Below are 13,176 nucleotides of genomic sequence, written 5' to 3'. Positions count from 1 at the left end.
ATAGGATATACTAGGATTTATTCCTGTCTTGTCATTGTACTTTAAGTTGGTCATTATACTCCTATATATATATCCACGGGGCTCAAGCAATAAATCAAAACTATTTCATCAGATCCCTCTCTCACTACTAACAAGGACGACTCCTTGATCACTATCAATGCTCTTCCGGCTCTCGTGCGTACTACTCCAGGGAACCGACCGACGGGTCTTCTCCGTGGGTTCAGCGAGCTGGTGATGGTCGGTTCAAGAGCATCCATGCATGCGCATGACACTGCATGCCTGCCTCTGCTGGTTCAGGCTTATCCATCCATCCTCCTCGCTTCACACCGGACGCCAGATCGACTGATCGAGAGCACCGGGGGAGTCTTGGCAAGTAACCAAGGCGAGCACCAGAGGAGACCTACGTCCGCACCTACGCTGGTCGATCCAAAGGACAGGACAGGGATAATGGATTCAGTCACACAGGGACAGAGCCGTGGACTCGGAGTCGTGCACTGCGCGAGGAGACCGGCGGCATGTGCACGTACGCAGGCGCAGGCGCACGTTTTAGATGGCTGCACAGCACAGAGCCGCCAGAGCCAACGACTGTGTCCCTATGGCCATGCGCGGGTGGGTGGCCAATTAGACGCCATCTGATCGAGCACGCACGGCGCGGCTCGTCCATCCATCCATCGAAACACAGAGAGAGAGGGCTGGACCGGCTAGCCGCTAGCGTCACTGCTGATCGCAAGGCCTCGGGCCTTCCCAGCCACCATATATGTGCGTAGCGGACGCGAGCACCTCCAGCCACCATACATACACAAGTGTTCGAGACAGCTCGATCGACAAGAGAGAGTGAGCTAGCTAGCAGAGATGGAGAGGAGCAGGAGGCTGTTCGAGACGGAGACGCACGGGGGCCGGGCGGCGTACAGGCTCCACGCCGTCACGGTGGCCGCGGGGATCCTCCTGGTGCTCTACTACCGGGCGACGCACGTCCCGGCCGCCGGCGAGGGCCGGGCGGCGTGGCTGGGCATGCTGGCGGCGGAGCTCTGGTACGCCGCCTACTGGGTCGTCACGCAGTCCGTCCGCTGGAGCCCCGTCCGCCGCCGCCCCTTCATCGACCGGCTCGCCGCCAGGTACGCACCACGTCCGTCCGCGCTAGTAGTATGACCTGTGACCGATCGATCGACCCACGAACGGCGCGCGCGCGGCTGCATGCATGATCGAGAGACCAGAGACATGTCAAGCAGCTCTCTTCTTTTCTTCTCTTGGAGAGATACGTATGATGCAGTTGCGCGCAGGCGGGCGGGCGTACGCACGTGTTTCCCTTGCTTACTCCTACCACCACATACCTTTTTTTGTTACCTATAGTCCGTACGTAGCTGAGGTGACACGACGTGGTCGTCGTCGTCGTCGTCGTACGTACGACTTGTGTAGTACCAGAGTGCTGCTCATCTCGCTTGCCTTTGCCTGATGAAGAGGAAGAAGAAGAAACCACCACGTCCCTCCCACATGCACTTGTCCGTGCGTGTAACGGCTAAGAGGGTGTTTGATTACAGGGACTTATTGGTGTAGGGACTTAAATAAGTCCCTTTAAGTCCCATCTAAACCAAACAGGAGGGACTTATAGGGACTTAAAGAGGGCATTTGAGACTTATGAAATAAGATCTCAAGGAGGGACTTATAGGGACTTATAGTTGTAATATGGTCTTTTAGTCCATGTTAAGCTCCAGGAACCAAACAGGTAGGGACTTATTAGGGACTTGAGACTTATAAATTGGGACTAAAAAAAGTCCTAGGACTTATGAACCAAACAGGGCCTAAGGGGCCGCCGGGCGGGCAGGACTGCTTTGCTTACAGGCCGGGCGCTTATTAGGAGCACTGAAAAAAATAGCACGCTATAGCATATAAAAAATTGTCTCGCTATATTAATGTATAATGCCTCGCTAATAGCGCGATATGGCATGCTAATAACATATTTTTAGGGGCCATGCTATTTTATGTGGCGCGCTATTTTTTTCATTGATTAGGAGCAAGGCAGCACGGCAGTGATCAATGGCGTCCAGCGCGTGGGGAGCTACGTGCCTGGTCAGCATCTCAGCTGCCATGAAGGCAGAGCAGACGCGTGCTGTCGTGGCATAGTTGCACTGGCCACCAGCAGCTACACGGGTGCTGCTGCCTCCTCCAGCGCTAGGAGTACACGTGCGTGCGTGCGTGCGTGCGTGCGTCTGCGTTAGCGTTACCTACCGCGCGGCGCTCCCATTTGTTTTGCTGCCTCATGCACCACGCCGAGGCGTGCACGGCCGCATGAACGCCCAACAATCTTGGTTTTTCTTTTCTTTTCTTTTTTATGATCACCCAACAATCTTAGTTAGTGCATGGACTGTGTACCAACGAGTAGAAGGTGACATCCCATCCGTTTCATGCACAACAAGATATGATTTTTTTTCTTTTCATTCTCAAAATGATGCCACCCTACATTATTTTTCGACAAGATATATGGAAAACAATGGAGCAGTCGGTTAAGACTTCCGGAAAATAGTGCTTGACAACACTGCAACAATTAATACTCTCTCCGCACCAAAACATAAGATGTTTTTGCTGTTTAATTTGAACTATAAAAACATCTTATGTTTTGGTACAGAGATAGTATTTCTTTTATTGTCTATACAATTCACTTTTTGGTAGCCTTTAGGCTTTCCATCTAGTGGATGGTAACCATTTTTAGTGCTATCTCACTAGTGGGCTGGGCTGAAACAAAGATGAGATTGTTTGATTATGTTTGCCCCTAGAAGACAAAAAAAAAACGAAAGGAATATACGCAATTTGTCACAATTCAAATGGAACTGCGCCCATAATCTTCAGTTTTGCATAATAGATGGAGGCTTGCACTTTACCGATGTTGTATGAGCACTGACAGCCAAAACCAGTGCAGTTTTGGGTTGAAAAATCGACTGAGATCGCCATAAAAAAATCAGTTACATGAGAATTAGCAAAGGTGATAAAATATAGCTAATGACTAATGCCACAAGGTGACACACTATAGCATACAATTATTTTGAAATCACAGATTTATGTTCTTATTTGATCAATACATGACAAAAAAAACTTCGAACATGCCAAAACCTTTTGGTTATTTTCCTGCAAAAAAAACTTTGGTTATTTCCAAATTCAGATATATATGTGTCTTTGTTAGAGAGGCAAACATTGCTTTTGACACAACATTAATCTTGTGAAAATGATGGAAGCTGACGGTGATGTCTATTAAGCCTGATGTATACAAAAACTCATAAATTGGAGCAAATGCATTTAACAAGTCTGGGGTACGACTGAATGGCGCATACCACCCACCAGGTCGAAATCAGCGCTGAACACGCTGCAGAATTTAAATTTCAGTACGGTTGGCTGGTTTGGTCCAAGCTCCGGGACTCATCAGCTGACAGGTACACGGTCCCATCGTCCCAAACCAGAGCACTTTGCATCTCCCGGCAGCAAAACTGGATTTAAAAACCAGTTAACCAGGGACCTGTTTTGATGTACTTCACCATATTCACACATATATTTGTCATGCTCAGCATTAACACGGTTAATTTGTCATTTGGACAAGGCACGGAGAAAGGCTACCTTGCGTCGACATCTTTGTGTGCACTGCAGACCCCTATTCGGAGCCGCCGAGCCTCGTCGTCTCGACCATCCTATCACTCATGGCGTACAATTACCCGCCGGAGAAATTAAGCGTGTACCTTTCCGACGACGGAGGCTCGATTCTCACTTTCTATGGCATGTGGGAGGCCTCCTTGTTTGCAAAGCACTGGCTGCCATTCTGCAAGAGATATAACATTGAGCCAAGGTCACCAGCCGCTTACTTCTCAGAGTCAGATGGGCATCAAGAACTGTGCACCCCAAAAGAATGGTCATTGATCAAGGTAAGCAGATATTGCAAACATCTCCTTTTTTTTAAACACGTGCATCAAATGGCTATCGAACAGGGAATGAATTGACACACTGGTGATGACAAGGTTATTATATATAGTGCTCAACATGTGGCATGGCAACTGATACTATTTCTGCATCTTTTGGGCAGGACATGTTTGACGAAATGACTGAGCGAATAGACACGGCTGTCATGTCGGGCAAAATTCCTGAAGAAATCAATGCAAAGCATAAAGGATTTTATGAATGGAACCAAGAAATTACCTCAAAAAATCACCAGCCAATTGTTCAGGTAGCTATCATGCCCTCTAGAATGTAGTAAAGGTTTCCATGATTTTGGAGTAAATAACATTGTATCTGGGAGTTTGAAGTTCTAAGCTTGTTACTTTTGTTAGATTCTGATAGATGGCAAGGACCAAAATGCAGTTGATAACGAAGGAAATGCGCTACCAACACTTGTTTACATGGCGCGTGAGAAGAGGCCTCAGCACCACCATAACTTCAAAGCTGGGGCCATGAATGCTCTGGTAAACTTACTAACCTTGCCCCGTCACGCCAAGTAGACAGTTTACTATAAGATTCATAATTTTCATTAGTAAACTCTTTTTCTAATACTGGTTCTTGGCGAAATACTAGTTGCACTTGCACCATATTCTAATTCATAATTTCGAAGTTCTTGATAAACTGCATTATTGGACAAGAGTAACCAAAATGTTGTGCTCTGCTTTCTTCATTCAGTTTCACCTCATTGTACCACTAGTCCACAATAGAAATTTCCCAAGCATTTGAGAGAATGAAAGTTGAGAAAATGCAAGAAGCTCGATTCTTCAGCCTTTTGTGAAACAAATGAAGTGAATGTATGCTTAAAATATGTTGGTACAGTCTGAAATCCTCAATAGGAAAATAGTCCCTGGGCTTATTGTCACTGAATGTGTTGCAAAGAGATGTGTGCCAGAATCAATAGGAAAGTTGATTGATGCCCCATCAGTCACTTGCGGTATGTCTATAAAGCTACACAGAGCACAAGGACTACATACCTCCTGTCACATGGCTCAAGTTCCTGAGGTGTGCTGGTTGTAGTATGCATTCATACGAGTAGCACCTGCAACAAATCAATGTCTGCGGCACAGCATTGAAATCCAAGTTGCAATTGGACTATGCTTATATACACACCAATTTGAGTAGGTATTGTCTATTCATCTTCTAGTGACACCAAAGACATAGAGTAAAATCCAAAATGCGCACCATATTCATGGGTGCATGCAAAACACAATGGTCAATACATGCATTCAAACGTATATCGGTCATCACAAACCATATGCATACACCCAATTTTTTTAGGAAGACAGTAGGTTTCCCTACTGTGATTTCTATAAATTTTGGGTTTTGAATGTACAGAAGCTACAAAGAAGTTAGCTAATAACATAACCCAATGTATGCACTTGCTGATACTTAAAAACACTTGGTGATACACTGATCCCATTCTTTTGCCCTCCGCCTAACAAGAGACAGTGAGAGGCTGAGAGTAGCTTGACACCACACCAATTTAGCTTACTGGAGTGGAATTGGTGTTTAGATGACAATTTTTTTGAGGGAATTATATGACAATTTTATTCCATGAAAGGTTGTAATGCTTTTGTCATAATGGACTTAACTAGAATGTGTCAGTTTTTCCGCTGAAATGCAGATAAGGGTATCATCAGTGATAAGCAACAGCCCTATCATCATGAATGTGGACTGTGATATGTACTCCAACAACAACGATGCGGTCAGAGATGCACTGTGCTTCTTCCTTGACGAAGAAATGGGTCACAAGATTGGATTTGTGCAGTACCCTCAGAACTATAACAATCTGAGCAAGAATGATATATATGGGAACTCCCTCCATGTCATCAATGAGGTCAGCAGTGCCAAATTGTAACTTGAATTACATTCTCATGTTCTCCATTTATATTATATTATTGGCACTAACATGGCCACTCAATCTAATAGGTGGAGATGGGTGGTATGGACAGTTTGGGTGGCCCTCTGTATATTGGCACCGGATGTTTCCACAGAAGGGAGATCCTTTGCGGCAGGAAGTTCACAAAAGACTACCAGGAAGACTGGAATGCAGGAATCAAGGACAAATTACAAGAGAGCATAGATGAGACTGAAGAGAAAGCCAAGTCTTTAGCAGCCTGCACATATGAACATGGCACACAGTGGGGAGATGAGATTGGGGTAAAATATGGTTGCGCGGTGGAGGATGTAATCACCGGATTGGCAATACATTGCAGAGGATGGGAGTCGGTCTACAACAATCCTAAAAAACCAGCGTTTATGGGTGTAGGTCCAACGACACTTGCTCAGACAATATTGCAACATAAGCGATGGAGCGAGGGCAACTTATCAATTTTCCTTTCCAAGTACAACGTGTTCTTGTTTGGGCATGGAAAAACCAAGCTACGACATCAGATGGGCTACCATATCTACGGACTATGGGCACCCAACTCACTCGCTACACTGTATTATGTTATCATCCCTTCACTGGCCCTCCTCAAAGGCACCCCCCTTTTCCCAGAGGTAATGATTCATGCTATGAAAAAGCCTCACCTTAGTTACATATATGTTTTGTATTAAAAAACTGATGTAATATTCATGTGTCGTTCAGATTACAAGTCCATGGATTGCACCCTTCGTATATGTCTTCTGTGTGAAGAACATGTACAGCCTATATGAGGCACTATCATCTGGAGACACGCTGAAAGGATGGTGGAATGGGCAGAGGATGTGGTTGGTCAAAAGAATAACCTCGTACCTCTTTGGAGTCCTTGACAATCTCCGGAAGTTACTTGGACTGTCAAAGATGAATTTTGTGGTTTCACCGAAGGTAAGCGATGAAGACGAGTCCAAGAGGTATGAGCAAGAGATTATGGAATTCGGGTCGTCAGATCCAGAATATGTGATCATCGGGACTATCACGTTACTCAACCTTGTTTGCCTGCTGGGAGGGCTAAGTAAAGTCATGAAAGTTGGATGGAATAATATACACTTGGATGCACTTTTCCCCCAGCTCATTCTCTGTGGGATGGTGGTGATAACCAGTATCCCATTCTATGAAGCAATGTTCCTGAGGAAGGACAAAGGCAGAATACCATTCCCAGTTACACTAGCTTCTATTGGCTTTGTGATGTTGGCCTTACTGCCAGCAATAGTTTAAGGTCCCATAAGAGGCATCAGTGTGTAATTAAGTACTCAAGTTGGTATGGTTTATGGTTCTCTCAAAACACTTGCGCTGATAGTTTCATGTGCAATTGTATTTATATGTGGAGTAGTCCCGGGTTGGGCAGAAGCAATTTGCGTAAGCCCTTCAACTCGGGATTAACCTCGCCAAAGTGGCCTCCGACTCCACGATCATCTTCAGAGGGGAGGCTGGCCCCCCTTTAGTCCAGATCGCGGCCATCAGAGCTCGTGAGATCCTTGATGGGAAGCTCGCGGAGGCCCGTGCAGCCCTCCTTTTACCTCCGGCCGCCTCTGCGGTGGGGGTGTCTCCCACCCCGCCTGGTCCGCGGCAGCCGGGGCGGAGATCCGTGGCCGTACTCGCTCCCGCACTGCGGCTCTTCGCGCGCAAAGCGCTTCTCGTGTTCTGGGGTCAAGCAGCCCCCCGATGGCTCCTTAATGCGAGCCCTCTTCTGGAACATCCGCGGCTTCGGCCATGATGGTCGTCGCCGCCAACTTGTGGAGTACATGCGGGATGAGCACATCGACATCGTTGCCGTTCAGGAGACCATGCGTCGCGACTTCTCGTTCCCTGAGCTCGACCATTTGAGCTCCCACCTCTTTGCGTGGCACTGGCTCCCTTCTAGTGGGAGCTCAGGCCACTCGGGTGGCATCCTTTTAGGTGTGAAGGATGCCACCTTCGAGGTGGGCAGCATGGATCGGGGGGAATTCTTCGTCAGCATGGAATTATTCGAGAGATCTCTCAACTTCAAGTGGGAGATCATCATTGTCTACGGGCCTGCCGACCATAGTCGGTCGGCCGCCTTCCTTGAGGAGCTCCACCGGAAGATCTCGGCTGCCTCCCTCCCCGTGGTAGTGGGTGGCGACTTTAACCTGCTGCGCGTGGCGGAAGACAAGAGCAATGACAATGTCTGCTTTGCCCGGATGCAGTTGTTTAATGACTTCATTGCTGACCTCGCCCTCCGGGAGATTGATAGGATTGGTGCCCGGTTCACCTGGACCAATCGGCAAGCCTCCCCGACCCAGTCCGTCTTGGACAGGGTCTTAATGTCCCCGGAGTGGGACCTCCCTTGCTCCCTAGCCTCTCTCCGCGCCATCACTAGGATTGGCTCGGATCATGTCCCCCTTCTTCTCTCCTCCGCGGACGAGCGTCCGCCGATCCCCCTCGTTTCCGCTTTGAGACCTTCTGGCTCTCCCAGTCTGGATTTACCGACGCCGTCTGCGCGCGGTGGATCGAGGCTCGGGCCCACCCCCACCCTCGGCCCCCCTCGGCTATTGACGCGTGGAACTTCTGTGCGAAACGTGGCAGGCAGTTTATGAAGGGGTGGGGGGCCAACCTTGGTCGCGACGCCAGGGAGCGTAAGAAGGCGCTGCTTACCGCGATCCAGGCCCTTGACCTTAGGGCCGACGTGGTGGGTCTCTCTCCGGACGAGTGGTTGTCCCGCTATGACCTCGAAGACCAACTCTCCGTGATCTACACCGATGAGGAGGCTTATTGGCGCCTTCGGGGCGCGCAGAAATGGGTCCTGAAGGGTGACGCGAATACTGCATACTTCCAGGCTATCGCCAACGGCCGCCGTAGACGCAACACCATCCCCCTTCTCTGGGATGGGGAGACCCTCCTCCAGGACCCCCGCGACATCCGGACCCATGTCGACGGTTTCTATAGGTCCCTTTTCTCTGCCGCTCCTCGGAGCGGCATCTCCCTCGCCCCTGATTGTTGGGCCGGCCTCCAGCTAGTGTCCGACGCGGAGAACGCGGCCTTGACGACCCCCTTCTCTGAGCAGGAGGTCTGGGAGGCTATCAAGGGTATGAATGCTTCTTCTGCTCCGGGCCCGGATGGACTCCCAGTCATCTTCTTCCAGACCTTCTGGAACGTGATTAAACCAGAAGTCATGGCCATCTTCAAGGAATTCTTTGTTGGCTCTATTGACCTGGGGCGCCTCAACTACGGGATCATCTCTCTCATCCCCAAGGTCCCTGGGGCGTCCGACATCCGCCAGTTCCGGCCGATCACGGTCATTAATGTGATCTTCCGGATCCTGGCCAAAGGGTACGCCAATAGGGTGACCCTGCTTGCTGACCGGATAACCCACCCTAACAAGTCGGCCTTCATTAAGGGCCGATATATCCTAGATGGAGTCCTGGTCCTTCATGAAGTCCTTCACGAGGTCCGGGTCAAACGCCTTAAGGCGGTCTTTCTGAAGATCGATTTCCACAAAGCCTACGACTCTGTTAGCTGAACCTTCCTCAGGGAAGTCCCTCTTCGGAAGGGCTTTGATGACCGGTGGATCACTAGAGTCATGCAAATGGTCTCTTGCGGTCGCACGGCGGTTAACATCAACGGCGAGATTGGTCCTTTCTTCCCTACCCTTTGTGGGGTGCGCCAAGGCGACCCCTTCTCCCCGTTCTTGTTCAATATGGTAGTGGACGCTCTTGCCTCCATCCTTGATAAGGCAAAAGCCGCTGGCCACATCCGCGGGATTACCCCACACCTTTCTGGGGGCTCGGGGATCTCCATCCTCCAGTATGCTGACGACACGATCATTATGGTCGAAGGCTCGGAGGTGGACATCGCCAACCTCAAGTTCCTCCTTCTCTGCTTCCAACAGATGTCGGGCCTCAAGATCAACTTTGAGAAGAGTGATGTCATGGTTATGGGATATTCCCCCTCTGAGTCTATGGCCATCGCCAACAGACTTAATTGCCGCCTGGGCTCTTTCCCCACCTCCTACCCGGGGACTCCCATTAGCGACTCGCGACTCTCCGTCGCGGACCTGCGGCCCTCCGTGACTAAGCTCCAATCCCGTTGCGAGCCCTGGCAGGGGAGATGGCTATCTAAGGCGGCCCGGACTATTCTCATCAACTCTTCCCTCTCCAGTCTCCTTCTGTTCCTTATGAGTTTCTACAGCCTCCATGAATCTCTCCACAAGGAGATCGCCAAAATTCAGTCCCGCTTCTACTGGGCTGGCGAGCATGATAAGCAAAAGTACCACATGGTCAGCTGGCCTGACATCTGCAAGCCCAGGGAGCAAGGTGGTCTGGGCATCATGTGCTCTAAAAGGATGAATATTGACCTTCTCTCCCGTTGGCTCTGGCGCATCGCCCAGGGTCAAGGTGGCCTCTGGCTCGACATTATCCGGAATAAATACCTGCGGGGTCAGCCCCTAGCCTTCTGCCAGAAATCGGGCGGCTCTCAGTTCTGGCAGTCTATTGTCCAGCTTCTCCCGGTGCTCCGCATTGGGACCTCCATCTCGGTGGGATCCGGCCTCTCGACGCTTTTCTGGTTTGATCGTTGGGCCGGAGACGCTCCCTTTGCGGCCCGCTTCCCCGCCCTCTTCTCTATCTCCGTCGACCCCACGATTTCGGTCAATAGGGCCCTTCTTGACTTAGGGCGCCTTGCTTTCCGTCGGCCTTTTGGGCCGGCGGAATCCGCCGCCTGGCGTGAGTTGCTTGATTGCGTTGCGTTGCATGAGCCGTTGGTGGATGGCAGACCGGACCTTGTGCGGTGGCGTCTGGATCCGTCGGGCTTGTTCTCCACCAAGTCGTTGTACCCGGCCATTGCCCCATCCTCCGCTCCCCTCCCCCTATCGACGGTGTGGTCCGTCCGCGTTCCCCTGAAGATCCGCATTTTCATGTGGCAGTGGATTCGCGGCCGGGTCCCGTCTGGAGTGGAGGTCTGCAAGCGCAATGGCCCGGGCACCGGTATCTGCCCGCTCTGTGGAGTCCCTGAAGACTCGAACCACATCTTCTTCTCCCGCGTCTCCGCCCAGTTCCTCTGGAGCTGCTTTCGCGAGGTGGTCGGTGGTAGTTGGTGCCACACCAATTTCCCGGACCTTTTTGCTGAACTCCAGTTGTCCTCCGCGTCCTCTCGCCACATTAGGTGGCTTGAGGTTGGCGTTCTCGCCTGGACTCTTTGGACCGTTCGCAATAAGCTTGTGATTTAGCACGCTCCCCTTCGCCGCGCTACTGACGCTCTCTACAAATTCTCGGGTTTCTTGCAGCTTTGGCGGCCGCTTAGCCGCCCCCCGAACTGTGACGCCATCTCCGCCTTCATCGCCAACATCCGTTCGATGGCCGTCCGCCTGTCGCCGCCGCCTCCGCCGGATCCTGACTAGACGCCTTGTGTTTGGTGTGTGGGTGTTGTTTTTCTTTTCCTTTTGGGCTTGTTGAGCTGTGCCCTCAGCAGAACCTATGTACTTTGTCGTGAGTCTTGGGTGGGTGTGTGTGGACTTGCTTCGGTTTGTATGCTCTGTGGCGGTTTGCTTTATTTATAAAGCGGGGCGAAAGCCTTTTTCGGTAAAATAAAAATGCCCAAACAGAAGATGTCAAGAACGCCGATGCAATCGATGACAGATCTAACTCAGTCTCCTCTAGCACTAGTAAAATCCCAGTATGGGAGCAACTTGTATAGAATCAGGGCTTTAGGTGGACACATGAATACATAGGATCCAATCGTCTGCACCATTGAATAAAGAATGAGCTATCCAGATTTAGCAAGGTGGCCAGGGCATGGACATTTTGCGTAAACCCTCTATTTTCATCCTCAATGTTGCACCTAATCCCTTCTCATCCCACCTGTGCCCACCTCAAATTAGGACCCCCTTTCAACCATCTCTCCCTCTCTTGTATCCTGTCATTTCTTAGATCTTACCAACAAGAGCGCTAAATAAGAGGAAATGCTTCACAATAATTAAGCAAAATTGTCCTGATGAAAATATTTTCATGATACATGTTTTTCTATATATTCTTACCAACATATTTGTATGAATATTAACTATGAAAGTAACTTGTTGAAGACTGTGCAGTGCGCAAAATCACCATATCTATGTGAATCGAAATATCAGAGATTTCTTTACAGTACATTTTACTGGGGAGCAACTTGTATAGGATCAGACCATTAGGTGGATACATAGGATCTAGCCATTTGGACCATTGGACAAAGATCCCAATGTACAAACAAAGCAGGGTGCCACTGGATTGTACATATCACATTCAAATCACTAAGTGTTCTCACTATGGCTTTTAGATATTTGTCTCACTTAGTTTTGTTGAATGAGTGTAAGGTATTTGTTTTATATTGCATTGTATGACCAATTTGATGTGTCCGCGGTCATCTGGCCGGCGCCGGCCATCCAAAATCGTCTCCGTAATTTCCCTCGTCCGAACACTTCAAAAACGAAATTAAACCTAGTACGATATATTACATGCATATTAGATAAGATTTAACAAGTTTCATCGAAACTACTCAAATTTAACTTAACATAACTAAACTAAAACTAGGCTAAGTAGCGCACGACCACCTCGTAGGCATGGCCTCCAAGCCCACGGGCACCACAGTTGCCGCCGCTGTTTGAGTCGTCATAGTCGCGCCAGTGGAGGATACAACTCTAGCCGTCGCGCGAACTGTCCATGGCCGGGGCGTCATGCTCACGCCGTAGAAACTCAGCCACCTCTTCCACCTTGGGTCGCTTCTTGTTGGCTTGGAGGCGGATCAAGCACTCGGTCTCGACCAGCCCGAAAAGGAGGAGCTGCTAGTTCGGACGGCGCCATCGGCGGGCAACCATCTTCTTGGTGGTCTTGAACCAATCGAAGGCCCAAGCCTCAGCGAGGACCTAGGGCGGTGGCACATCGGTCTTGGCGAACACCACCAAGCGCTGCACCCGGTGTCACTCCGGGCGTGTCTCTCCACCTTGGTGAGGCATCCCCCGACCACCGACGACGAGGACGATGTGCAGCCCGAGCCACCACCACTCAGATAGTAGTCAAGGTGGCTACGCAGCCTCGGCTGGGATGACTCTTGCTTCACTAGGGCAAGGCACCATTTGGCATCGGGGCAACACGGATGACTACAAACGGAGTCTAATCTGGACACTATGGTTTCATAGAGGAGATGATGGCGCCGGACCCTAGTCGCTCAACGAGTTCCACGGTGCAATCCGTGTGCTGCTGGAACTCGCCATCTATCGCCGCCGCAGGGCATGGGCGGCTGCGGCGGCTCCTCCTCTACCGAGTCCTCCTCGCAAGGTTGGCCTAGCCGAT

At 50.1% G+C, this 13,176-nt stretch overlaps 1 protein-coding gene across 1 annotated transcript; it reads left to right on the top strand.

Annotated features, from left to right (window-relative positions):
* Positions 1-769: 769 nt before the first annotated feature.
* On the top strand, positions 770-7,195 carry LOC123112307 (cellulose synthase-like protein E6). Its single transcript, XM_044533258.1, has 7 exons — positions 770-1,115; positions 3,587-3,905; positions 4,064-4,204; positions 4,308-4,439; positions 5,600-5,812; positions 5,905-6,477; positions 6,566-7,195. The coding sequence occupies exons 1-7, from the start codon at positions 853-855 to the stop codon at positions 7,112-7,114; spliced, it is 2,190 nt and encodes a 729-aa protein (XP_044389193.1). The 5' UTR covers positions 770-852; the 3' UTR covers positions 7,115-7,195.
* Positions 7,196-13,176: the final 5,981 nt, after the last annotated feature.

Source organism: Triticum aestivum, chromosome 5B (assembly GCF_018294505.1).
Source record: "Triticum aestivum cultivar Chinese Spring chromosome 5B, IWGSC CS RefSeq v2.1, whole genome shotgun sequence".
NCBI lineage: Eukaryota > Viridiplantae > Streptophyta > Magnoliopsida > Poales > Poaceae > Triticum > Triticum aestivum.
The sequence above is the reverse complement of the archived record's forward strand: the minus strand, read 5'-3'. Positions and strand labels throughout refer to the sequence as shown.

Bases quoted from the DNA above. Each gene is read 5' to 3' on its own strand.
- LOC123112307 (XM_044533258.1), top strand. From the start codon at position 853: ATGGAGAGGAGCAGGAGGCTGTTCGAGACGGAGACGCACGGGGGCCGG. The intron at 4,205-4,307 runs GTAGCTATCATG...TACTTTTGTTAG, and splicing joins ATCACCAGCCAATTGTTCAG to ATTCTGATAGATGGCAAGGA. The intron at 6,478-6,565 runs GTAATGATTCAT...TGTGTCGTTCAG, and splicing joins GCACCCCCCTTTTCCCAGAG to ATTACAAGTCCATGGATTGC.